The sequence below is a fragment of the Musca vetustissima genome, unplaced genomic scaffold (assembly GCF_032173495.1).
Source record: "Musca vetustissima isolate MV318-11 ecotype Yass unplaced genomic scaffold, APGP_CSIRO_Mvet_v1 utg4944, whole genome shotgun sequence".
NCBI classification, from domain to species: Eukaryota; Metazoa; Arthropoda; class Insecta; order Diptera; family Muscidae; genus Musca; species Musca vetustissima.
Genome location: NW_026877834.1, coordinates 27323 through 53902, shown reverse-complemented (window position 1 = coordinate 53902; position 26580 = coordinate 27323). Strand labels below are relative to the sequence as shown.

Genomic DNA, 26580 nt, shown 5'->3' with positions numbered 1-26580 from the left:
CTGATATAGACAGATATTTATATAACATTTCCTCTGAGTTAATGTACTGATGTGATTATTCGTTGATAAAAAAATGTTCAACAATAAAACTTACATTAAACATGGAAAAAAGGGGTACAAAAATCCCCTTCTGATTATTCGTATATCTAAATATTACAATGATACAAAATTCAATTCATACGCCACCATGTACGTTGTATTTTAATACGCTCCATTAATATGATTAAGTAAAGGAACTAAATTACATAGTTATTCGTATTTATTATTATTATTATTATTTTATATTCAATAATTTAGCTTATTTGTTTTTCAAATTTATTTAGTTTTTTTATATTAGTTTTGTGTGTTACATTTTTTTCTATAAATGTGTCTAACCCATATCTGTATTGCCCAAATACAAATCAAACCAACGACAACAACAAGTTATGGCAATAAACAAATCATTGTAATTGTTACAATAATCAACTGTTAGTTTTAACATTATCTAAGTGTAATCATTTTTTGTCATATTTAATTTATACAAGAATTATAATGTTGAAGCTTGTCATATCATCAATTTTTAAAGTGTAATCATTTGTTTATAAATTTTTTGTTCTTAGTTTTTTTTTATACATTTGTTTTAGTTTTTTTTCTCTTCAATATCTCAGTGTATTTAATTCATATAAATATATATATACATACAAAACTAAATTAAACATCCAAAAAAGAAAAACTAGCATTCAGCATTTATTTTTTGTCAAATTTATTTACATAATATCTTTGTGTGTGTGTATATGTGTGAATACAATGTCGATATATTTCATACCAAAATATATAGCATGAATAAACAGAATATACGTACAACATACATATGACCAATAATATATCAAATATCAATAGATATCAAATACTTTATGTGTGTTTGTATTATTTTCGTAGTAGCCGAAACAAAAAAAAACAAAAACACAGAGATTGAATATTATTTACAATTTAGTGTTTACAAATGACAAAACTAAACCCAGAAAAAAATGCAAATGCCGAACCGGAACAGAGCAATTTTTGTTTGATAGCTATATTTCAGATAATATTTAAAATAGACAAAATTTAACTGAATAAAAAAACATATCGTTAGGATTATTTTGTCATTCATTTATGTTCACATACATATGTTCCAAAGCAGAAATTATTAAAAAAAAATAGAGATCTGGTTTTGAACAGAGCCCCCCATATAACAATGTCGTCGATTTTTTGTATTTTAAATGTTCTAGCCGCATCCAAAATTGATTCAAAATTTTAGCATTTTTACCAAAACTATAGGAAATTGTTTTACTCCTTCCACAAAGGGTAAACATTTGGAAATATGTTAGTCTGCTGGAACAGAATTCATTTACCGATTTGATCTAAATATTGACCATAACTGGTGCAAAGATCCGTTTTGGTACAAATTATTACGATTTTGAAAATCATTATATAGGAACTTAAAAAGGACGTCTGCAGATACAAAACTGTTCGACATCGACACTTCTTTAGTACGGTGACTTGTGGACATTTTCGCGTTTTCATTTTAACATTTTTTGGCGGAGTTTATCACGACAACTAGGTACGCATTATATTGTTGCGAACAGTGGCCCGCGACCACACAAAGTCAAAGTTCATGAAGGTCATCCAAAATTTGCCGTTGTGCCACAGAACTTGATGACGAGTGTGAGTGTGTGCATGATCAACGTGTGACATATCGTGAAACAGAGGCCTCCTTAATCATTTCCTACACCACGTCACGAACACCAATCCCCCTAAAAGGTTCGTCCTCGTTAAACCCTCTTGTCGATTGATGAGACCGAACTGTTTTACCGATATGATCGGAATTTTAGAACAATACGAAATACCAAATTACAGGCAATCAGGTTGAGCTAGGACCTCGAACATACCGAAAATGTCCCAAAATCGGGATCGATAATGATAATTTTTGTAGGAAGATTTGACAATCAATGAGAATCCAAAAAAAAAAAAAATAAAATTACAGAATACAAAATATAAAATAAAACCAGTGAGCGGAGCAGTATAGTCGGACGGGGCCGACCATATGATACCCTACACAACTTCCACGAAAATCTAACTTTCTATGGCTGTATATTCTGAGCTTGGGCAATATTTCGGGATATTTCTTATATTCAATAGACGAGGGGTGTACTTATCCAGATTCTCTTTACCGTGGGTTATGTTGTGATGTTGGACTTTTTATTGTGGCCTATAGATCGACTCGAAAACAAAAACAAAAAAAATATGATTTCGGTCCCCTTCATCGCAGATTTATTATCTGATCATCACTGAAAATTATAGGCGTTGTCGTTGACCATAACAGGAATGTCATGGAAAATTACAAAGCGATCAGCGCTACATTTCCGCCCTCTAGTGTGGTAATGGGTTAATACATAAATACGTAAGCACCTGTTAATATTTAAGTGTAACTCCCACATCCGAACATACGACAATATAATTGGTATCAATTTAAAGGTCAACTCTCTTCGATACACTATCAACTTCTCTGTCTATATACTTCAGGAGTAAATATATACGCCAGCTAGTCGAGATATGACCCTGACAACATAGTTGTGTAGGGTATAAAAAAATGGTTCAGAAACGTGCCCAAACTCCCAACATGGGTGCTACTTTCAAACTTCAACCAATATTGATAGCAATTGAAACACTAAACCCAAATAATGGCGTCTACACCATAAAAATAATATTGAAAATGTTTATTACTAACAAATTATACAATAAGAACCCAAAGCTTTATAAGATCGCCACAGATGTCGAATGAAGGATTTATGAGCTTCGAACGATCGTGGAAGACGACAAAAGTTGTTCGTAGAAGAACCACTTCGAAGCAAACTGAGGCCTGTTTCTCTGACAAAGTTTGTTTGTTAACTCATCGAAATAATCATTTCCGACCCTATAAAGGTCCATATTTAGGCATAGCTCCCACATAAGGGTACCTCCAATTTTCGATATTGATGGGTTCTTGAGCGCGTTTTTCAACCGAATTCGCTGAGAATTGCTACATTGATTTCTCATTGGGTAGCAAATTTATCTACTAAAAATTATAAATATAGGTCCACTTTATCTGGGAGCCCCCATTAACTGCACACCCCAATTTTCAGTATTTTGGGATTATTGATGGTATTTTTCGACCGAATAATTTAGTAGTTTCAGTTCTTACCGGTTAGAAAATCTCTCCACTAAAAATCATAAATATAGGTTCACTTTTTCTGGTAGCCCCATATGACGGTACTGTCCAATTATTTTGGGGTTTTTCTACCGATTCGCTGACATTTGGTACATTGGATTCTTATTGGGTACCAAATTTCGTCACTAAAAATTACAGATATACTTTTTCTGGTAGCCTCATACAACGGTACCCCCAATTTTCAGTATTCTGGGGTTTTTAAGAGTATTTTTTGAACTGGCTGTAATTTGGTACTTTCAGTTCTTATTTGGTAGCAAATATCTCCACTTCGGTTAGCCCTCATATAAGGTACACCCTATTTCTTTCGGAAGTTATAGAGATAGAAAACTAGAACGTCATGATCGGTAACGAACAATATCGGCCCGCATTTAGGCCTAGCCCCCATATAATTATACCTACCCATTTTCGGTATTTTCAATATTTAGCGTCAAGGAAGGTATTGTGATGTAAAAATGTTAGGTTCAAAATTGTGCTGCATCATTTCTCAATTAAGCATAGCACCTCATGTAATGATAACTCCAAAAGTTCGGTATTTCGGTATTTAAATATCGATCACGCTTTAGGTGTAGCCTTCAGAGGCCTACACATACACATTTTTTTCTGCAACGACATTTTCATATTGAACCTGCAACTTCCACCCCACCCCCGAAATGAAATCCTGTGTACGTTGGTGTTGGACTCGCATAACTTTGCCCTCTAAACTGCAGTATTTTTTGGGATTTTATACACATGTTCCAGCCTATCATACGTCGTCAAAATCAGTCCACATAGGGTTTTACTACTTTACGAAAAATCTCCATTAAAAATGGTTGGAATCCATTCGGCCCCGCCGAGCTCAACGTCTTGTTAAGTTTCCTGAAAATCTGTCCAGATTTAGATATAGCTCCTATATATATTTTCGTCCGATTTAAGGTAAATGATGTACCAAAGTCCCTATATATCTTTCGATTTGCACGAAATTTGGCACAGCGTAATGAATTAGGTTTAGAATGATGTTTGTTAAGTTTCCTGAAAATCGGTCCAGATTTAGATATAGCTCCCACATATAGTTTCGTCCGATTTAATGTAAATGGTGTATCAAAGTCCTTATATATTTCTCAATTTGCACGAAATTTGACATAACTTAATGAATTAGGTATAGAATTATGTGTGTTAAGTTTCCTGAAAATCGGTCCAGATTTAGATATAGCTCCCATATATATTTTCGTCCTATTCAATATAAATGATATACCAAAGTCCCTATATATCTTTTGATTTGCACGAAATTTGGCATATCGTAATAAATTAGGTCTAGAATGATGTTTGTTAAGTTTCCTGAAAATCGGTCCAAATTTAGATATAGTTCCCATATATATTTTCGTCCGATTTAATGTAAATGGTCCAATCGGCACAAAATTTTGCACTACGCACTGTAAAGTCGGCCCCGTCCGACTTTACTACTTTCGTTACTGGTTTTCAAATGTGCTTTTTTCCTGAAAAATTCGGAGACATTTCAAAAACACACACAAAAGAAGGCGAATCATTGTACCGACCAAAACCAAGACTTGGTCATCAACTATCGATTTTTTGGATTTTTGTCGCCAGACAATTTTGTTGAAGCTTTCAAAATCCTTTGTTTGGAGGTGTTTCTATCGGAATGAACCAAATGTTTCGAGTACTTCGAAATTTAAAAATTTTTTCAGTAATATTTCGAAATTAAAAAATCTCTTCTTGTAGTATTTAGCTTGCCGTTCAAGAAAAATCTGCGAAAAAACGCACAAGGACTCCAGATAGAAGGAGTATATGTTTTACAAAAATATTCCTCAATCGATTTAACTGAAGACATGTCATCTCAAAAATAACCTGCAATAGCCACAAATAATGACATAAAGTTGTTTTCTTGCTGCCCTTAAGAGTTACCACAAAAACTTGACCTATGATGAATTTGTCCTATTGTGTTCTCAATATACTCGCCAAGGCCGTTCATCTCCATAATGACTTTACCATCTCACAAAAAACTTTTTGCTCAGTGATAATATTGATCTAATGCGGAATTTAGAAAATTCGGTCTGGACCAGCATAGGGTTCAAAAAAAAAAAAAAAATCAGTAATATATTTAAATCGAATTGGTTCGAACCAAACTCGTTTTTGTATACTTTTGTATGTGCCGGAAATATGACAACATATTTTATATGAATATGGGGATCTATGTTTTTACCCACCAACAACCCCAAAATGCCATATTATTTTGTTGTAAAATACCCTAATGTCGATGAAAATTCTTAAAATGGTGTGGGACCTTTATATGAATCCAAAATCAAACTACGGACCCATATTATATTTTCTCTTAAGATTTATCTAATTTTCCAAGCATTCGTAATGCCAAAATTCTGTAAATTAGACGGAAACGTTATATGGGACGCTCTATCAAAGTGTAGATCCATCTGAGGATCCATCCAATGTGCAAAACTTTTTATACTCTCAAAAGAATAATTTCTGCTTTGGAAAAATTGTATAGAATTTATTTTTTACCTATTAAATTTTTTAAATATTTTTTTTATTAACAAAAAAGAGCCTTTTTAGCAAAATTTTATTTATTTATTAATTTCTTTAATTTATTAATTTTTTTCAGTTTAGTTTTTGTATATATATAGTAGAAAATTAATTATTTTCGTTTTGTGTGTGTTTTGTCTATAAATCCTTGTTTTGTCCAGTTTTCAATTGAGTTGTGTTTAATTTTGAAATTTTTGTTTGTCCATAGATAAAAACAAGTAAGAGTTGTTTGTACAAAAAAAAAATCCCCCCTTCAAAAAGAGAACCAATACCAAACCCAAAAATCAAATTAAAAAAAAAACAAATTATTTTGTAAATGTAATTTAGATATCAGAATAATAATAATAATAAGTACAACAAAAAACAATAGTTAACTACAATATAATTCACATAATAACATCACTCAACTCTATTGTTTTTTAATTTAATTTATTTGTTTGTTTCTTTCACTGTTTTTTCGGCCCATAATCTACCTACCTCGAACTACCATCCATTCTACTTATCCAAAAAACAAAACTAAAACCAAAACAAAAAAATGAATAAAAAATCTAAACCAAAAAATTAAAAAAAAACTACTACAACTCTACCACAACTTGTCTAACATCAACTACATCTTCAACAACAACAAACCTGAATGTGAAAAACACACACACCTTGGAAATCGAATAATAAAAAAAAAATTTGAAATGAAATTGAAAAATCTTTACCAACCAAAAAAAATTAAAACAAACTAACCAACCAACCGGCCATGATCATCAACAAAAATTGTTTAACTAAAATGCAATGCAATGTTCTTGTTTGGTATGTACGTGTGTGTGTGTGCCATCACATATAATGTATATATGTGCGCGCGTGTGTGTGTGTGCCTTCGTTCATAAATCTGGGTGTGTGCGTGCATATGTGGCGGCTAACCATGGAACAAAAATTAATAAATTTGTCATACATGTGTTTGTGTGTGTGTCCGTTGTTACGGAAAACGCCAATTGATTATTGCAAAATGAAATTGATATTGAAAATCATCACCACAATCGGAAAAATGAAATCAATGAATGAAAATTTTGAAAACAACACCACGACCACACCACCACCAACCACCACCAACATCACATCAACCACAAACACAAATGCCACAAAAACTGAAAACCATCTTCTAAAACGAAATGAAATGATACGAAAAACAACAATGTTTTTGTTGTTTTGCCAAATTGAATTTGTTGCTAACAAAAAAAATAAAATCGAACAAACAAACCGTCCATCCATCCATCCGTTCATCCCACGAAAAACAAAACACCAGATTCCACGATGAAGAGCACGCGAATTTGCTAAATGCCATGTGGCTGACAGCCATAACATTTCTCTGTGTGGGCTATGGTGACATTGTGCCAAACACATACTGTGGACGTGGCATAACATTAACCTGCGGCATGGTGGTAAGTATCCCAAAGAAAACAAACAAAAATCAAATACCCCACAACGGACCCGACAAGCCCCTCGAACATAAACGCAGTTCCAAGTCCAAAAAAAAACATACACATTACAACCGGAAACGAAACGAATTATCCGAAAAAAAAAAGGAAATAGCATAACAAAACTGAAACGACATGCCAAAACCGAACCGAACACTGAATCGAACACATCGAATCAAACCGAACGCCACCGCCAAAGCCAACAATTTTAAAAATAACTCAATCTCTGAGTAATTAGATTGCTGAGATTGTTGTTTGTTTTGCCGCCGCCACATTGTGTGTTTGTGTGGTCTAACAAAACCAGAAAGAGCGAGAGTGTGTGAGTGAGTGGGAGAGAACGTGGGGGGGAATGGAGAGCAAGAGCTGCCAGTGGTTGATATTGTTTCATTAAACCGCCAACAAAACGGAAACGGAAACAAATCAGGCGATAATGTAACTTTTTGACACCACACATTTCCCGTTTGATTGGGAAAGCTCTACAGCCTCTCCACCTCCTTCTTTTGCATCTCCTCCTGCCACCGACCCCCGGCAACAACAATGGTGACAACAAAGTTTCAAGCTTAGTTTCTCATTTGACAACTAACGGACTCATCGCTTGATTGATGATGGTGGCAATCAAGCAACAAAGTTTCCTATCAAAGTTTTTCTCTTGTTCTCTCTCTCTCTCAATGGCAACTTTTGTAAATCCCTCAAACGGCAGGTATTTCTTCGTTGTTGTCATTGTTGTCGTGCCTTCCAAAATTTAAGAAAAAAAATAATAATAAAATAATAATCACACCAACAACAAACATAAACAATTCATTCCCTCTTTTTTCTCTTATATTCTGTTGACCCCTCCCAACCCCCTGCGAAACAGAAAATTTAAAACAAAAAAGTGCTAACATAATAATTTTTGTTTTTTATGTCCCCCCACTTGGGTTTTGTGGTAAGATATTTCAAAACAGAGCTAAAAACGGTTGGTTTGTATTTACAATAACAAAAAAAGAAAATAAATAGAAAATAGTTTTTAAATAAACAAACAACAATTTTTTTTAAATACCATAGTTTAGTTCAATCCATAAAAAGCAAAAAAACAAATAAAAACACATTTAACAATTTAATGTAATATAAATAATTTTTATTTTTTTCATTATAAACATTATTTTAAATAATTTTATAATTTTTTTATAAACTAAACGAACGTTAAGTTTATATAAACATTAAACAGAAACTAAAAATAATAAAATAATTTCATTATAAACTTAATATTCTCCAATGGATACTCTATTAAGCCCAGTATAATGTTAAAGATTTGTTTTCGAGATCTAAATAGTGCTGGGATTTTTTAAAAAAGGATTGAACATTTTAAGTTTTTTTTTCGTAATATAAATAAATAACGATTTTCAAAAGAATTTTTTCGAGGTTAAATAAGCCGTGTATTTTTAAAGAATATTTTGTCAAGTCTTAATAAGTCGTGGATTTTGCAAAGAATTTTTTTCAAGATCTATAAGGCGTGGATTTTTTAAAGATTTTTTTTTCAAAGTCTATAAGGCGTGGAGAACTTTTTTCAATGTGTATAGAAGGCGTGGATTTTTTAAAGAATATTTTTCAATGTCTATAAGGCGTGGAGAACTTTTTTCAATGTGTATAGAAGGCGTGGATTTTTTAAGAATTTTTTTTCTAGGTTTAAATAGGACGTGGATTTTTAATGAAATTGTTTTCGTGATTTAAATAGGGCGTGGTTTTTTTAAAGAATTTCTTTCGATGTGTATAAAAGTCGTGCATTTTTTAAAGACATTTTTTTTAGGTTTAAATAGGACGTGGATTTTTAATGAAAAATGTTTTCGGGGTTCAAATAGTGCGTGGATTTTTCAAAGATTTTTTTTTCAATGTGTATAGAAGGCGTGGATTTTTTAAAGATTTTTTTTTCGAGGTTTAAATAGGACGTGGATTTTTAAAGAACATTTTTTTCGTGGTTTAAACGGGGTTTGTAGATTTTTTAAATTTCGAGGTCTAAATAAGGTGTGTATTTTTTTAAAGAACCTTTTTCAAGGTCTTTATAAGACATGGATTTTTTAAAGAATTTTTTTTTCAAGGATTATATAAGGCGTAGAATTTTTAAAGATTTGTTTTTTCAAGGTCTACATAAAGCTTGGCGTTTTTAAAAAAATTGTTTCAAGTCCGTTCATTTTTTAAAGATTTTTTTTCGAGGTCCAAATAAGCCGATTTTAAAGAATTTTTTCGAGGTCTACAGAAGGCGTGGATTTTTTTTAAGAATTGTTTTCGAAGTCTACATGAGGCGTGGACTTTTTAAGAATTGTTTTCGAGGTATACATGAGGCGTGGAATTTTTTAAGAATTGTTTTCCAGATCTACACTAGGCGTGGATTTTTTTTAAGAATTGTTTTCGAGGTCTACATGAGGCGAGGATTTTTTTAAGAATTGTTTTCGAGGTCTACATGAGGCGTGGATTTTTTTTCAGAATTGTTTTCGAGGTCTACATGAGGCGTGGATTTTTTTAAAAATTGTTTTTGAGGTCTACATGAGGCGTGGATTTTTTAAAGATTTTTTCTGAGGTCGTGGATTTTTTAAGATTTTTTTCTGAGGTCTACATAAGGCGCGGCTTTTTTAAAAATTGTTTTTGAGGTCTACATGAGGCGTGGATTTTTTAAAGATTTTTTCTGAGGTCGTGGATTTTTTAAGATTTTTTTCTGAGGTCTACATGAGGCGCGGCTTTTTTAAAGAATTTTTTGAGGTCTAAATGAGTCGTGGATTTTCTTAAGAACTGTTTTCGAGGTCTAAATGAGGCGTGGATTTTCTTAAGAACTGTTTTCGAGGTCTACATGAGGCGTGGGTTTTCTTAAGAACTGTTTTCGAGGTCTACATGAGGCGTGGATTTTCTTAAGAACTGTTTTCGAGGTCTACATGAGGCGTGGATTTCGTAAAGATTTTTTTCTGAGGTCTGGATTTTTTTGAGGTTTAAATGAGTCTTAGATTTCGTAAAGATTTTTTTCTGAGGTCTCGATTTTTTTAAGAATTTTTTTGAGGTCTAAATGAGGCGTGGATTTTTTTATGATTTTTTTTTCAAGGTCTACATGAGGTCTGGATTTTTTTAAGAATTGTTTTCGAGGTCTACATAAGGCGTGGATTTTTTTATGAATTTTTTGTCGAGGTCTACATGAGGCGTGGATTCTTTTAAGAATTTTTTTCGAGGTCTACATGAGGTGGGGATTTTTTGAGGTTTAAATTATGCGATTCCTCCATCATCCAGTGGAATTGTAGATTTCCCAAAGGATTTCCGAGCGGAATTGTAGATTTCCCAAAGGAACCTCTCTATTCATTCAGCGGAGTTGTAGTATTCCCAAAGAAACCACCATTCATTCGGCGGAATTGTAGATTTCCCAAAGTAACCTCTCTATTCATTTAGCGAAATTGTAGATTTCCCAAAGGAACCTCTCTATTCATTTAGCGGAGTTGTAGTTTTCCCAAAGGAACCTCTCTATTCATTTAGCGTAGTTGTAGATTTCCCAAAGGAACCTGAATTGAATATTTCGTATAGAAAATCTATTTAGGTTTTCATTATGAAACATTCATTCAGCGAGGCTGAATTTAAGTTTTCCAGAAAAAACGCAAATTCAGAAGTTGTGCAGCTAGGTAGAATTGAAGATTTCCCAAAGAATTCTCCATTCAGCCAGGCAGAATTGAAGTTTTTCGCTAGATTGAATTGATTTTTTCCTAAAGAAACATCCATTCAACCAGGCTTAATTGTAGATTTACGAAGAAACCCCCATTCCGCTGGGCAAATTTGAAGTTCTCATAATGAGAAGGTAATGTCAAATAAACAATTTCGTCCTATTCAGCCAGCCTGAATTGAAGTTTTCCTATTAATCAGAGATTACGATTTTCTGAAGAAAACGGTTATACCCCAGCTGCATTAAGAATTTCCCAAAGGAAACTCTTCGTAGGCCAGCTGAATTTAATTGATTTCCATATGGAAAACTTCTCCAACAATTTTCAATATTGCCCGAATCTAGACATTTTGCGCATTTCCCGAATCTTGACATTTTCCACATATAAAATATAAGCTGATTTTACGTTTTTTGGGAAGTCATAGACGTCCAGCCTCCGTATAAGTAGCTATAGGGTTCCTAATGGGTTATACGGGTATACGACCGCATAGTATCAATGGTTAAAATATTGATCATGTTTTTTAATTATCTCATAAAAGGGAGCCAAGGAATCAGCTTTTGGTGGGACACTTCAATTTTTACAATTAAAAAAATTTACAAGGGACCTTTGTCCCTTAAAAATTATATATTTAGGCCAAGGTGTTATCCTGAGCCTAAAAATCTAACTCAGTCCAAAATATTGTGCCTATACGGGATAAGCACAGTTCGAATTAATTTTTTTTTAAATATTGGGATATGTATTCCAAAAATTGAGTCAATTCTCTTTTAATTAGCTTTCCTAAAGGTGATTTTTCTGCTACCCTCCTTTACTTATAGTTGGGAGCAGCAAAGCACTAGGGCGATTATTCAATTAATATTGAAATAGAGTTTGTAAAATTGTTTTAAAACGATAAATTTCGAAATCACATTTGAATTATTTTTTTGTTTATATATCTAATTTATAATTTCTAATTTTTATTAATAATTTGCCAAATTTTATTTAATTAACTAATTACAAGTTATGTTCAAACCTATACCAACCAAACAGTATATACGTGTGTATCGAACCAAAAAAAAAAGCTTAAGCAATTATTTTTAATAAATTATAATTATTTGTTTAATTTAAAAATATGTTTTTATTTATTTTGTTATATATGCTTTAGTTGTTGTATTATTTAAATACATTATTACAAAAAAATATTTTTTTTATTTATTTGTTTATGTATTTATATTTTAATGTATGCTTTAGTTGTCCCCTTGTTGTTGCTGTTATTGTATTTTTTTTTTTGTTGAAAATACTTCCCCACTACCCCCAGCCCCCCGTTGTGTTTTGTGTCTCAAATCATTGTTCAACACTACAACTTACAAACTATCCACCAAAATATCACCAACCACCATTTCAATATATATGTGTGTGTATGTGTGAATAAATGATCAATAAAGGAACTCTTCTGCCGTACAAATGTCAGCGAGTGAAAGTGTATTTAACCCAAAAAAAACCTGCCTTTTTCTATGTATGTGTATGGACGTGTGTAAATCTAAAAAAAAAATAAAAAACAACAAAAACCTCGCAAAAAAATCGAACTTCCACCTACAGTGTAACCCAGTGTAAAGCCCAAACTTGTGGTTCCAATCCCCCCTCACCCATATCTGTACCTGTTAACAAATCCATTATTGCAAATGTGTGATTTTTGTTACCACCAATTTTGTATTCCAATTCTTCTTCTTATTATTATTATTATTATTATAATTATGTTGTTATTTGACTTCTGCTCGTTTCTTTATTGGTTATGTTTTAAACGATTTTATTAAACTATTACATAAATAAATTATTAAATTATTTTTAACAATGTTCTCACATATGTTTTTCTCCTTCTCTATATACATATATAAATAAAAGCTTTTATATCCCTCTTTTTGAACAGCTCTTCACACCTTTAAATTAAAAACAAAATCCAATCCCCCAACAACAATTTGAATGAAATTGAAAATGCACCACCTATTTTTGATTAATATTTTAATTAATTTAATTTATTACTGCAACAAAAAAGAAATATATAGAAACGTGTAATGAAGGTTGATTTCCAAAAATATTATATTGGAAAAAATACACATATTAATATTTCGTAAAATAATAATACTTTATTTCTAAAAATTACAATATATAGGGCCAATTTCGGTGATATAAACAAAAATTTTAGTATGACTAAAACCAGTAAAGAAGGTGATAAATATTCGGTAAGGGCCAAGCATGTAGCTCTAAGCACAACTATTTCAAGATTTTAAATTTATTCGGTGCTGTATCGCATGAGAAACTTGATATATTTACAGATTTTATTGATTTAATTGCTAAATCGAGCTCAATCTACCTTGATTTGCCATAGAATAATTTCAGTCAAAATAATTTCAAATACAACCCTGCTTTTGCACCAAGAAGATATTCACTTTCCTAAAAGTATGCTACACAATATGTTAAAATTCAAAATAGTTGCCTACCAAAAATTTGACAGCTGATGAAAAATTGAGATTTTATTAATGTCTTACGAATATTACTATAATACAAAACAACAAATGTTTTTATGCATTTTCGACCTAATGGGGAGTAGTTCCTATCAAAATTATGAAAATATTTATTGAAAAATTGCCACAGAAATTTGACGCCAGTAAATTACAGCTGGCAAATCAACAGCTAGGATATGGGAGTCGATTTAGATGGCATAGTCTTAACGCACCTTTAATTGATTAATCGGCCACCATTCATCTAGTTCATAGTCCACCATTTATTTGCGGGTAGTATGTAAATTTCATCCAATACCATCTTCCACCTTAAGCTCAAACAGGCTGGCAAAACTCTCACATATTTAATATCTGAACCAAAATATATTAAGGCCACCCAGCAAGCGAAAATCAGCCGATTATTGTGAATCAGAAAGTCAATTCACAATAATGGATTTTGACAGGAAATTTGAGAAGCAGCTGATCCCCTGGATGACCTTATTAGTACGCTTTAATCTTAAACGATAGTTCGGTTCATTCTATGAACTAGAGTTGTGTATGTTCAAAACCTATTAATAAAGTCACTCGAGAAAATCAGCTGATAGTCATTTTTGTTGTCAAACACCATTATTGTGAATTTATTTCACAAGGGGAAAAACTACCAAAATGTTGCCATAAAACTTACTTACAGCGATCTATGGAATTACTTCGTTCATCTAGTTAATAGGTTTCACACAGTTTCTTTGGATTCAATTCTTTATCTAGATCATTCCATTCTTTGATGGAATTAACTGCCGTGTACCAATGAACGATTGAACTAAAAGAAAATTTGGAACTAAGTGAATGGTAGCAAAATTAGTCAAATCTATAGAATAATTGTTCACAATATGAGAGTAGTTCACTCTATATTAATCAAAACTGTTCGTTGTGAATTTCCCTCATTCCCTTGCTCTACATCGTAATTATATTTTATTTTCGTTCCCTAAAGAATAGAAAGAAAATAAAACAATAAACTAGAAAAAATCATTTTCCGTTCCTTCCATTAGAGAATTGTTTAATTAAAAAATGCCTGAACAACTCGATTACATTAAAACAAGGTGAGCTCTATTGAGGTGAACAACAACAAAAACAACCCTGTATGCAGAGGTATATTGTTGTATTTATATGAAAAATTAATAAGACGATAGGATTTCTTCCCAAAATCAAATTAAGAGAGCAAATTATTCCACATGAAAACTGACATAAATGAGTTGGAATTTACTTGAATTAAATTTAGGCTTAACTTAAAATGATGTGCAGTCCAGTCAGTTAATGATTGTTGACATACGATCGTATAATCGTATAAAATATCCCGACTAATATTTCAATTTTGACTCTTCAAAAATACTCGCATCTTTTGGTACTACATATCTCCAAAATACGATAATATAAGTAAAATATCCCGTCTTTGATCATATAAACCAGTGAGCGGAGCAGTATAGTCGGACGAGGCCGACCATACGATACCCTACACAACTACGGATTTTTATGCCGATCCTGGGTAATATTTCGTGGTAGTTGCACCGTCTTGCCCGATTAGAGGTCAGCAAGACCTCCTCCTTACACTGAAATATTTTCCGAATATTACCGATATTCAGTACATCCCGTCTAATTACTTGTCCATACTCCCTTCACCGTGGGTTGTGTTGTGATGTTCGAAAAAAAACACAACAAAATAAGTTTTCTGTCCACTTCATCCCAAAATTATTATCTGATCATCAATAGGCGTTGTCCTTGACCATAACTGAACCTCATGGAACTTTTCAAAGCGATCAGCGCTATATTTCCGCCCTCTAGTGTGGTAATGGTTTATTAAATATCTGAATACGTAAGTACTTGTAAATATTTTCGCGTAACTCCCACAACCGAGTACATAGGACAACATAATTAGTACCAATTTAAAGGCCAACCACTCCTCTTGGATATACTATCAACTTCTCGGGTCTATGTCCTTTAGCAGTAAATATATACACAATAGAATACACATTTTGTAATTTTTCACACAAAAGTCAGGGTCCATTTGACCCGCTAAATATTGATCGATATTTATAAGAACAGGCATGCTTATTCTTTGGCCTCATCTCCTTCTCCATGTAAAAATTCGATATGTTTGGGCCATAATTGCGGCCTCTGGAGCGACCAGAAAACCGACAAAAATTAAGTATTTGGTCCATTTCATCCTCTCCTTCATTGGCCTTCCAGAACCCATTCTTTATGCAAAATTTCGTGAAGATTGGTCCATACCTGTGGCCTGTATCGAGTATACAAATTATAATGGACAGACGGACAGACACACATGTCTAGATCGACTCAGCTAGTTCAGATATGACGATCGGTATACTTAAAGGGTGGTCTAGGACCAATATTTCGCGGCGTTACAAACTCTTGGGGCTGCACAAAGCAATAATACTCTGACAACATAGTTGTGTAGGGTATAATAAATTTTCAACAGCTGACATAATTTTGTTAGGCAATTATTTTGAATATTAACTAATTTTAAAGCATACTTTAAGGAAAAACGATTATTTTTGGGGACAAAAGCAGGGTTATATTTGAAATTATCTCGGTTTAGCATAGGATTTATAGTAAATCGAAAAATTGAGTGTATTTAAATGTGTATGGTAAATCGAGATAAATTCAGCTCTATTTACCAATTAAATAGAGATAATGTACTTCATCACGATCGAGATAAGAAGATTTTGAATAAAATCGAGTTAATCGCCCATGTGCTGCATTTCGAGTTTGCTCGAATGTGAAACATTTTCCCAAATTTGATATGCTTCATTGAATATATATATTGGGAATATAATTCGAACACATATAGCCTTGTGGATTGAAAACGAAATGAGATCGTACGTGTTTTTCTGAGCACGTACAAGTTGAAAAAGAACGCTGAAGTAATATTTAACGTGTTTTTACAATATTTATTTAAAAAATACAGAATTTACATTAGTTTTTATAGTAAAATTAAAGAAAATAAAAAAGGGCTCTTTTTATCAAAAACAGCGCGTAACATATTTGAGATCAATCTGGCAACTCAAGCACCATATGATAAAAAAATAGAATCTATAAAAAATCTACTTTTAAGATTTCCAATAGTCCTTTTAATAATGTTTCTTGCAGATGTGTGCACTTTATTATATCGATGTTGACAAGATCCATGCTCCACTTGTTTATAGGGCGTAGCTGCACTCATATGCCAAATAAAAGCATCATGGCTGGATCCTGGTCTGCAGCTGTCCACAGCTTGCACACACGTTGTCTTCCAGGACTTTCATTACTCTCCACAATATTTTACACATTGTTGTGCGATCAACACTTATATTTAAATCATTTGTCACTATCCTCTGAAACCCACCAACAGCCAGAAATCTTAAGGTACCTGGTAACTGGAGGCTTTCGGGAATGGCACCCTGTGTATGAAAGGACCCACTTCTCACAAAATATCCATAAATGCTTATTTTAACACGTTCCAGTATCATTAGACTTTTTCTGGTAGAAACCAGGGCAATTAATAAGCCAGCAGGCATATTTTTTTCTTAATTTTGTTGGTTAACAATTTGCAAATTCCAATGAAACATATGTTTCTTTTATTGAACACATTTCGTAACATATTGAACACAGCTATTCTTTCGAGCCGCACTTTCGCTTGAAATTGTGCACACCATTTTGCAAAACATGGGAATTTAAAAAAGTATGGGAATTCAAAAACTCTCGGAACATGTCACATGGGCAAATAACTATATTTAATTTTGTGCGGTAAATCTAGGTACACTCAGCTCGATATAGCAATTAAATCGAGATAATACACTTAATTACCTTAAAAGGTGTAGTCTAAACGAGCCTTTAGTTGGAAACTGGCACTACCAATCACAATAACAAGTCTAATAATTATGAATTCACAATAGATGATTTCCAGCGTATCAATCAAGGTATATTTAATAAGGTAGCCGCATCGGCCCAGCTGTTGGACAAATAAATGTCAAAAATGTTGTTGTAATGTTGAACCAAAAAATTAAAAAACAAAATTATAAATGAAAATCTCCGAATTTCGAAGAGCCTTTTTGGCACTACTTTTATTAACATTTTCTACAAGAATTTGTGTAAAAAAATCTTGTCAATCTGTTTGTTTTTGCAAAATATTTTTGACATATCAAAATACAACAACCGATGTTTGTTGTAGAAATTCGCCGATGCGGCTACCTTGTATATCTACCTTGGTATCAATCATGATGCAATAATAAGGTGATGTATCAAAACAAAAACATTTGTTTTAGTCTCGATTATCTGTCAAATCTTTCCATATAATATTTCAAATGGTTGGCAACACTGCACATCGAATTCTAGTAGAAATTACCCACTTTAAGAGTTAATCAAGACATCAGCTGCGCTAAATGGGCTACCTATTTATTGTGCCATTGTATTAATCAAGGGAGACCAGCTAGATATCGGCTGTCTCTCAAGTTTTCTATCAAAATACATTATTGTGAATTTTTGACATTAGACTTGAGAAAAAACAGCTGACTTTATCCAGCTGGGTGACCTTATTTATATAACTTGGTATCGATGGTATAGTAACATTTTTACTTTGGCACTGTCTTTGCTGGTTTTATAAAGAACAAACAGGAAGTTTTATAGTTGTAAAAAAATTATTTAGTACTCATTTTACAAAAATAAAATAACATATTTATTAAAAAATATATTTTTATATAATATTATTATATCAAAATATATATCCCACATTTAAAAGGCATTTTCAATTTCATTTAAATGGATACTTCTTGCTATTACAATTCGTATTTCATTTGTAACTATTATTTTTGACTTTCTCTCTTCTCTTTTGTAAAACACGATAATGAAAACAAACTCTCTCTTTCTCTCTACTTACCTACCTATCAACCTATTAATATTCCTTGTAGTAACCAATAAATTAGTTTAGATATTTTTAGAAAAAAAAACCAAACCCTTTTCTTAGAGCTAAATGAATATTCTAAGTTAATTTATAATTTTTTTCCTTATCTTTCTTTTCTTTTATTTCAAAACAAATCAACAACAACAAAAAATGTCTTCACAAAAAAATAAAAAAAACCTTGCTGCGAAAAAAACCAAACAAAACATTTAAAATAAACAAAAAACCAACAAACCTGGTTCCAACCGTGCGTATCTCTGTTTTGTATCTTAACTGCAAAATGCAAAAAAATATATCAAATTTTGTGTGTGTGTAATGTAAAATAAAATCTGCAAAAATATGATGACCAAATTACCACCATCAAATGAAAAAAATACACATCATCGAAAACTAAAAAAAATCGTAAAATGTAATTTCCCTAAATCCAAAAAATAAAAACTAATCAACATTGGTCATAATCGAACCAATCCAATCTTTCAAAATTGTCAAAAAACAAAAACCAATTTTTGTTGTTGACCCCTGCCTGAATTTTTTTTTGAATCGTATCGCATCATACAAATGTTTGTGTATGCCCGCGTATAGGTTTCATGATGAAGAACATGCAAATCTGCTGAACGCTATGTGGCTGATAGCAATAACATTTTTAAGTGTTGGTTTTGGTGATATTGTACCGAATACATACTGTGGACGCGGTATTGCCGTTAGTACAGGAATAATGGTGAGTTTTAACCTTGACAATAACCCCTGTTACATGATATTTACAAACAATGGACCTATAATATATAAATATGAATTTATTACAATTATTTTTAACATTTACTTAATTTGAGACATTTTTTACAGATTTTGACAGATATGACTTTTTTGACCTATTTATTTACCTACATAACAGGATATATTTACATGAGGTGTATGCATTATTTACAACAACTAAGCTTTTTATAAGAAAAGAAAAAAATATACCGTGAAGTTTTTATGCCTTCACCTTCAGGTGGATTTTCAAAATACCCAAAATCTATTTGGGTTTCCGGAAGAAAATGCTTACGAAACAACGGAGACTTAGGTCCTGTTAGGACCTTCAACATACCGAAAATGATGTGTGACGGTTGAAAACATGTCTGAAATCCACCAAATACTGAAAAGCTTCCATATATGGGCAACTTCATTGCCCTAATATGGGAGCTATACCAGAACGATGGTAAAACGTTTGCCAATATTGATAATTGATGGGGACGTTGAATAATAAGAAAAAAGTTCGGCCGGACGAGCTTATTATATCCTCCATTATGAGGTGTGCCAGTAATCGTTTGGGACCTTAATAATTGCCTGCTGTGCCAAGAACAATTTTCGGTAGGGAGTCTTAGCAAAAAAAAAATCGAGGAAAAACGAACCTCATATATTTTTCTAAATATATGAACCGAATATTCAGATAATAAAACCGGTTTCAACAACTTATATGTATATTATTAGAGATCTAGTAAACAGACGTGCTAAATTTATTGAACCGAACTTATCGGTTTTATTATCTGAATATCCGGTTCAAAAATTTTCAAAACCGGTAGTTTTTTTCCTCGACTCCGAAACTTTGCTTTCACAATTTTTTGGTAAGAAATTTTGGACAAAACAATCGATGACAAATGAACCGGTTTTTTCAGATAATAAAACCGGTTTCAATGCCTTATGAGCATATCATTAGAGAGCTGGTAAACAAACGTGTTACATTTATTGAAGCGGACTTTTATCGATTTTATTAACTGAATATCCGGTTCAAAAATTTTCAAAACCGGTTCTTTTTTCCTCGACTCCGAAACTTTGCTTTCACAATTTTTTGGTAAGAAATTTTGGACAAAAAAATCGATGACAAATAAACCGGTTTTTTCAGATAATAAAACCGGTTTCAATGCCTTATGAGCATATCATTAGAGAGCTGGTAAACAAACGTGTTACATTTATTGAAGCGGACTTTTATCGATTTTATTAACTGAATATCCGGTTCTAAAATTTTCAAAACCGGTTCTTTTTTCCTCGACTCCGAAACTATGGCAGCTGTGACATGAATATTTCTTGGTAAGGAACTTTAGCAAAAAAAAAATTTCAAGGAAAAAAGAACTGTTTTTCTAAATATTTGAACCGAATATTCAGATAATAAAACCGGTTTATGTATGTATATTATTAGAGATCTAGTAAACAGACGTGCTAAATTTATTGAACCGAACTTATCGGTTTTATTAACTGAATATCCGGTTCTAAAATTTTCAAAACCGGTTCTTTTTTCCTCGACTTTGAAACTTTGCCCTATATTGATAATTCGTGGTAGGAATGATGAATAATAAAAGTTCGGTCGGACGAGCTTATTATACCCTCCCTACATCATTAATCGTTCGGGACCTTCATAATTGGAATTTGGGCAAAAATATTCGATTAACAAAACAGGATTTCTAAATTTTTGAACAGAATATTCAGATAAAAAAACCGGTTTCAATAACTTATATGCATATCATGCGAGAGCTAGTAAACTAACGAGCTAAACCTATTGAACGGGACTATTATCAGTTTTATTATCTTAATATCCAGTTGAAAATACCGATTCTGGCCTATATTGATAATTTTTGGTTGGGATGATGAATAATAAAAATTCGACCGGACAAGTTTATTATACCCTCCCTCCATCATGAGGTGCAGTAATCGTTCAGAACTTTCATAATTGCCGGGGTTTGCCATGGAAATTTTAAGGTAGAGAATTTTAGTCAAAAAAGTAAATAAATTTCGATGAAAAAAAAAAACAGTTCTCTAAATTTTTGAACCGGATATTCTCGTAATAACCTTTGTCATTTCGTTTGTAACTCGTTGAAATATTAATTTCCGAACCTATATAGTAGTTATATTCTTGATCAGAGTAAAAATCTATGACGGCCTTGTCATGTCCATGTCAGTCCATCTGTTGTAATCACTCTAGCCTATGAACGGATTAAGATAGATCGCCAAAATTTTGCATAGAGTTGTATTTTGTCTCCAGGCAGGTCAAGATCGAAGATGAAATATATCGGATCACGTTTAGGCATAGCCCCCATATATGGTTACCTCCAATTTTCTTATTGGGTACTAAAAGTTATACATATAGTTTTTTAGGTAGCCCCCATATAACGGTACCCCCAATTTTCTTGACCACGCTTTTCAACCGAATTTTGCTGAAATTTATCAATTTATCAATTTTCTCCAAAATGAAAATTATAAATATAGGTCCTATTTATTCTTATAAAGAGGCTATATAACGCTACCTCCAATTTTCGGTATTTTTGGGGTTTTTGAGAGCGTTTTTAACCGAATTCGCTGAAATTTGGTTCATTGGGTTCTTATTGGGTACCAAATGTCTCCACTACAAATTATAAATATTTGTCCAATTTTTTTGGGTAGCCCCCATATATCGTATCCTCCAAATGTTCAGTATTTTCATTTTCAGATCACGTTTTTCCACCCAGCTCGCTGTAATTTGGTATTTTGTAGTCGTATTTGGCAACAAATCTACCTGCCAAAAATTATTTATATTCGCTCTCTTTTGGGGGTAGTTCCTATATAACCCCCTTTTTATACTAAAATAGTTAATTGCTTTGTTCCGCGTTTTGGGGTTGTCTCCATATAGCCGTATTCCAAAATAGTAATTGATTTGTCGTATTCCAATATAGTCAGTATATACCCAAAACAAAATATGGAATTTTAAGACGATTTTGTAATCATTCTACCTTCGGAGGATGTAGATATAGGTTCGAGAACGAACTATATCGGCCGTCTTTTAGGCCTAGCCCCTATATAATAATACCAACCGATTTAATATTTAGGCTGAATGAAGATATTGTGATAAAAAACGAAATGTTAGGTTCGAAATTAAGCTATATCGGCCCTCAATTAGGCATAGCCCCTCATATAATGAACATTTGCTACACGATGTAATCAATATTGATCACTCTTAGGTATTGCCCCAACATATAAATTTGCCCTGCAATATCAATATCGGACCGCTAATTGGGGTTTTGAGATTTTAGCAAAAATTCCCATTAAAAATTGCTGAAATAAGTATTTCGTTTGCATTACAGCTTTTATTTGAAATTTATTATTAATATTTTTGTCAGTTATTTACTGATCTTGGTCGTCGGTAGTTTACAATATATCTTTGAAAAACATTATTTGCCCAAAAACTTTAATTTCAAGTAACTGCCAGTGTACCTTTTGTGGAGGGTATCCAAAGTTCGGCCCGGCCCAACTTAACGTTTTTATACCCTTCACCACACTGTGGTATATGTACCACATATATGTATGTATATGTGGTATTATGTCTTTGTGCATATGTTTGTAACAGGCAAAAGGAAACGTGATAGACCCATGGTTCCTTTTGATTTATGCATGTCCGTACGTCCGTCCGTCTGTATATGTTAAATTGTTAACAAAGTACAGGTCGCATTTGTGATCCGATTTGGATGAAATTTGGCACAAGTCACTTATTTGGCTCAAGGACAAACCCTATTGAAATTGGGAAAAATCGGTTCATATTTAGATATAGCTCCCATATATATTTTCGTCCGATTTAAGGTAAATGGGGCACCAAAGTCCCTCTTTATGTGCAGAAAGTTTCGTAAAAATCGGTTCAGATTTAGATATAGCTCCCATATATAGTTTTTTTCCCAATCTATGTAAATGGTGCACCAAAGTTCCTATATACCTTTCGATTTGCATGAAATTTGGCACAGCGTACTGAATTAAGTCTAGAATGATGTGTGCTAAGTGTCGGAAAAATCGGTTCTGGTTTCGATATAGCTCCCACATATACATGTATATTCGTCCGATTTTACATAAATGGTGCACCAACCTTCTAATTTTTGTCCGATTAACACGATTTTTTGCACAACGTATCAAGTTGAGACTTGAATAACGTTATTGCGTTTTGTTGAAATTTATGTAGATGCTGTCATAGCTTAGATATGTATGGATGTCGAATGGATGTCTGAATGAAATTATAATTTTAACAGTGCGGCGACCGAATAGGGTGTCTTAATTTTGCTATAAGTAGTTTTTCATAAATTTGTCCCATGGTACGAAGTCGAATTAACTTATAGTTTATATAAATTTTCTAATGTTGTTATACCCTTCACCACACTGTGGTACAGGGTATTATGTCTTTGTGCATATGTTTGTAACAGGCAAAAGGAAACGAGATAGACACATGGTTCCTTTTGAGAATATGCATAGAATCACTTTCTAAGTCGATTTATGCATGTCCGTCCGTCCGTCTGTCCGTCTGTCTGTCTGTCTGTCTGTCCATGTTAAATTGTAAACAAAGTACAGGTCGCATTTATGATCCGAATTGAATGAAATTTGGCATAGGTCACTTATTCGGCCCAAGGACGAACCCTATTGAAATTGGGAAAAATCGGTTCAGATTTAGATATAGCTCCCATATATATATTTAACCGATTTAATGTAAACGGCCCCTATATATCTTTCGATTTGCACGAAATTTGGTACAGCTTAATCATTTAGGTCTAGAATGATGTCTGCCAAGTTTCGTGAAAATCGGTCCAGATTTAGATATAGCTCCCATATATAGTTTCGTCCGATTTCATGTATATGGTGCCCCAAAGTTCCTATATATCTTTTGATTTGCACGAAATTTGGTATAACGTACTGAATTAAGCCTAGAGTGATGTCTGCCAAGTTTGGAGAAAATCGGTCCAGATTTAGATATAGCTCCCATATATAGTTTCGTCCGATTTCATGTAAAAGGTGCCCCAAAGTCCCTATATATCTTTCGATTTGCGCGAAATTTGGCATAACGTACTGAATTGAGCTTAGAATGATGTCTAACAAGTTTGGAGAAAATCGGTCCAGATTTAGATTTAGCTCCCATATATAGTTTCGTACGATTTCATGGTAATGGTGCCCCAAAGTCCGTATATATCTTTTGATTTGCACGAAATTTGGCATAACGTACTGAATCAAGCCTAGAGTGATGTCTGCCAAGTTTGGAGAAAATCGGTCCAGATTTAGATATAGGTCCCATATATAGTTTCGTCCGATTTCATGTAAATGGTGCCTCAAAGTCCCTATATAACTTTCGATTTGCACGAAATTTGGCATAACGTACTGAATTAAGCCTAGAGTGATGTCTGCCAAGTTTGGAGAAAATCGGTCCAAATTTAGATATAGCTCCCATATATAGTTTCGTCCGATTTCATGTAAATGGTGCCTCAAAGTCCCTATATAACTTTCGATTTGCACGAAATTTGGCATAACGTACTGAATTGAGCCTGGAATGATGTCTACCAAGTTTCGAGAAAATCGGTCCAGATTTAGATATAGCTCCCATATATAGTTTCGTACGATTTCATGTAAATGGTGCCCCAAAGTCCCTATATATCTTTTGATTTGCACGAAATTTGGCATAACGTACTGAATTAAGCCTAGAGTGATGTCTGCCAAGTTTGGAGAAAATCGGTCCAGATTTAGATATAGCTCCCATATATAGTTTCGTCCGATTTCATGTAAATGGTGCCTCAAAGTCCCTATATAACTTTCGATTTGCACGAAATTTGGCATAACGCACTGAATTGAGCCTAGAATGATGTCTACCAAGTTTCGAGAAAATCGGCCCAGATTTAGATATAGCTCCCACATATAGTTTCGTACGATTTCATGTAAATGGTGCCCCAAAGTCCCTACATAACTTTCGATTTGCACGAAATTTGTCATAACGTACTGAATTGAGCCTAGAATGATGTCTGCCAAGTTTCATGAAAATCGGTCCAGATTTAGATATAGCTCCCTTTTATTATAGATTGATTTTAAGTAATTGACGTACTAAGGAACCAATAGAAACAAAACGTTTGTTTGAAATCGCTTAATATTTGGATAGAGCTTCCATATATATTTTCGACCGATTTCAAGTAAATTGGGCATTAGACTCCTCATGTTAGTCAGATTGACATCAAATTGTGCACAACGCACAAAATTGAGCATACAATTACGTAGTTGCGTTTTCTAGAAGTACAGACATAGCCCAACGGACTTATTTATATTTGTTTGAAGTCGATTAACATACTTTATGGATAGATCAAGGTAGATTCACATTTAGATAAATATTACTTTTTTTCATCCAATTACATGTTAATAGTCCTGTTTAATATACCCATAGTGGTGAAGGGTATCATATAGTCGGCCCCGTCCGACTTTACTACTTTCCTTACTGGTTTTTGTAATGCATACAATTATTTGTTTGTTGTAATTCGTGCATACATCTAATTAAATACTCCTTGTTTTGTATTCATACGTACATGAAATAGATACACCATTTTCAAATGTATTTTAAATGGTGTTATCCACCAATTTTTTAACTTTTTCAATCGACAATCGAAACCCAAATAAATGAAAAAGAACAAAAACATCTGGTCAATAGACAAGGTTTGCAATTAAGTAAAATCTGACAAAGACATCAAACGCACACACACTCACACAGGGAGAGACCTTGGAATGTTGCAATTTTACCAGGGATAGCAATGATTAAGTTTGACCATTAGAATTTACAAAAATATCATTGCTATGAAAAGTTTAGAAAAGAAAAACTGAGGATGTTTTTTAAATATATTTTTGATAACTTTTTAAATTTTTAGGTAAAAAAGTAAGTATGTTAAAAAAATATATACATATACATATATAGATTTTTTGTCAATTCCACCATGCAATATATTTTGAACCAATAGAAAATATGATAAAAGTCGCACGAAGTTGTCCACAACATACGCAAGACCTCCTGTAATAAATTAAAATATTATTGTGAAAACTATGTATAAAATTTAATAATATATATTTTTTTATTATCTGAAGAACTAAACAAAATCCCCTCTGATGATAATTAACTTTCATTTTCAATTTACAATTTAAACCCCCTACTATAGCAGTCTATTACATTGCTTGGTTTTTGTTTATTCATTGCTTTGTGACATACAGATGTGTCGCTTTCACTAGACCATTCCATTTGTGGTTTCTTTGTGAATTTTAATTTTTAACCGCATTTGATTGATGTCTCATGGGATATTGTCAAATCAATATTGGACATATGCACTCACAAGAAAACCATCAACAATAACAGGATCAAGACAAAAATTTGCAGATTGGACAGAATATGGTAATCCACAAAGAGATGAACAATAACCTGAATATGACATTTATAGAGAGAAACAACTAAAACAGCATGAGAACAAGAGCAATAACATAAACG

The 26580-nt window shown here is 32.8% G+C and overlaps 1 protein-coding gene across 2 annotated transcripts in view; it reads left to right on the top strand.

Annotated features, from left to right (window-relative positions):
• Positions 1-26580, top strand: part of LOC133322509 (small conductance calcium-activated potassium channel protein) — a 182557-nt gene that overhangs the window by 135026 nt on the left and 20951 nt on the right. The window contains exon 6 of one of the 2 annotated variants that reach the window (XM_061531497.1): positions 7053-7188. In XM_061531497.1, coding sequence (XP_061387481.1) covers positions 7053-7188 — 136 coding nt within the window. Of the gene's footprint in view, positions 1-7052; positions 7189-18896; positions 19033-26580 lie in introns of both variants that reach the window. The other variant, XM_061531496.1, reaches the window with a different exon arrangement.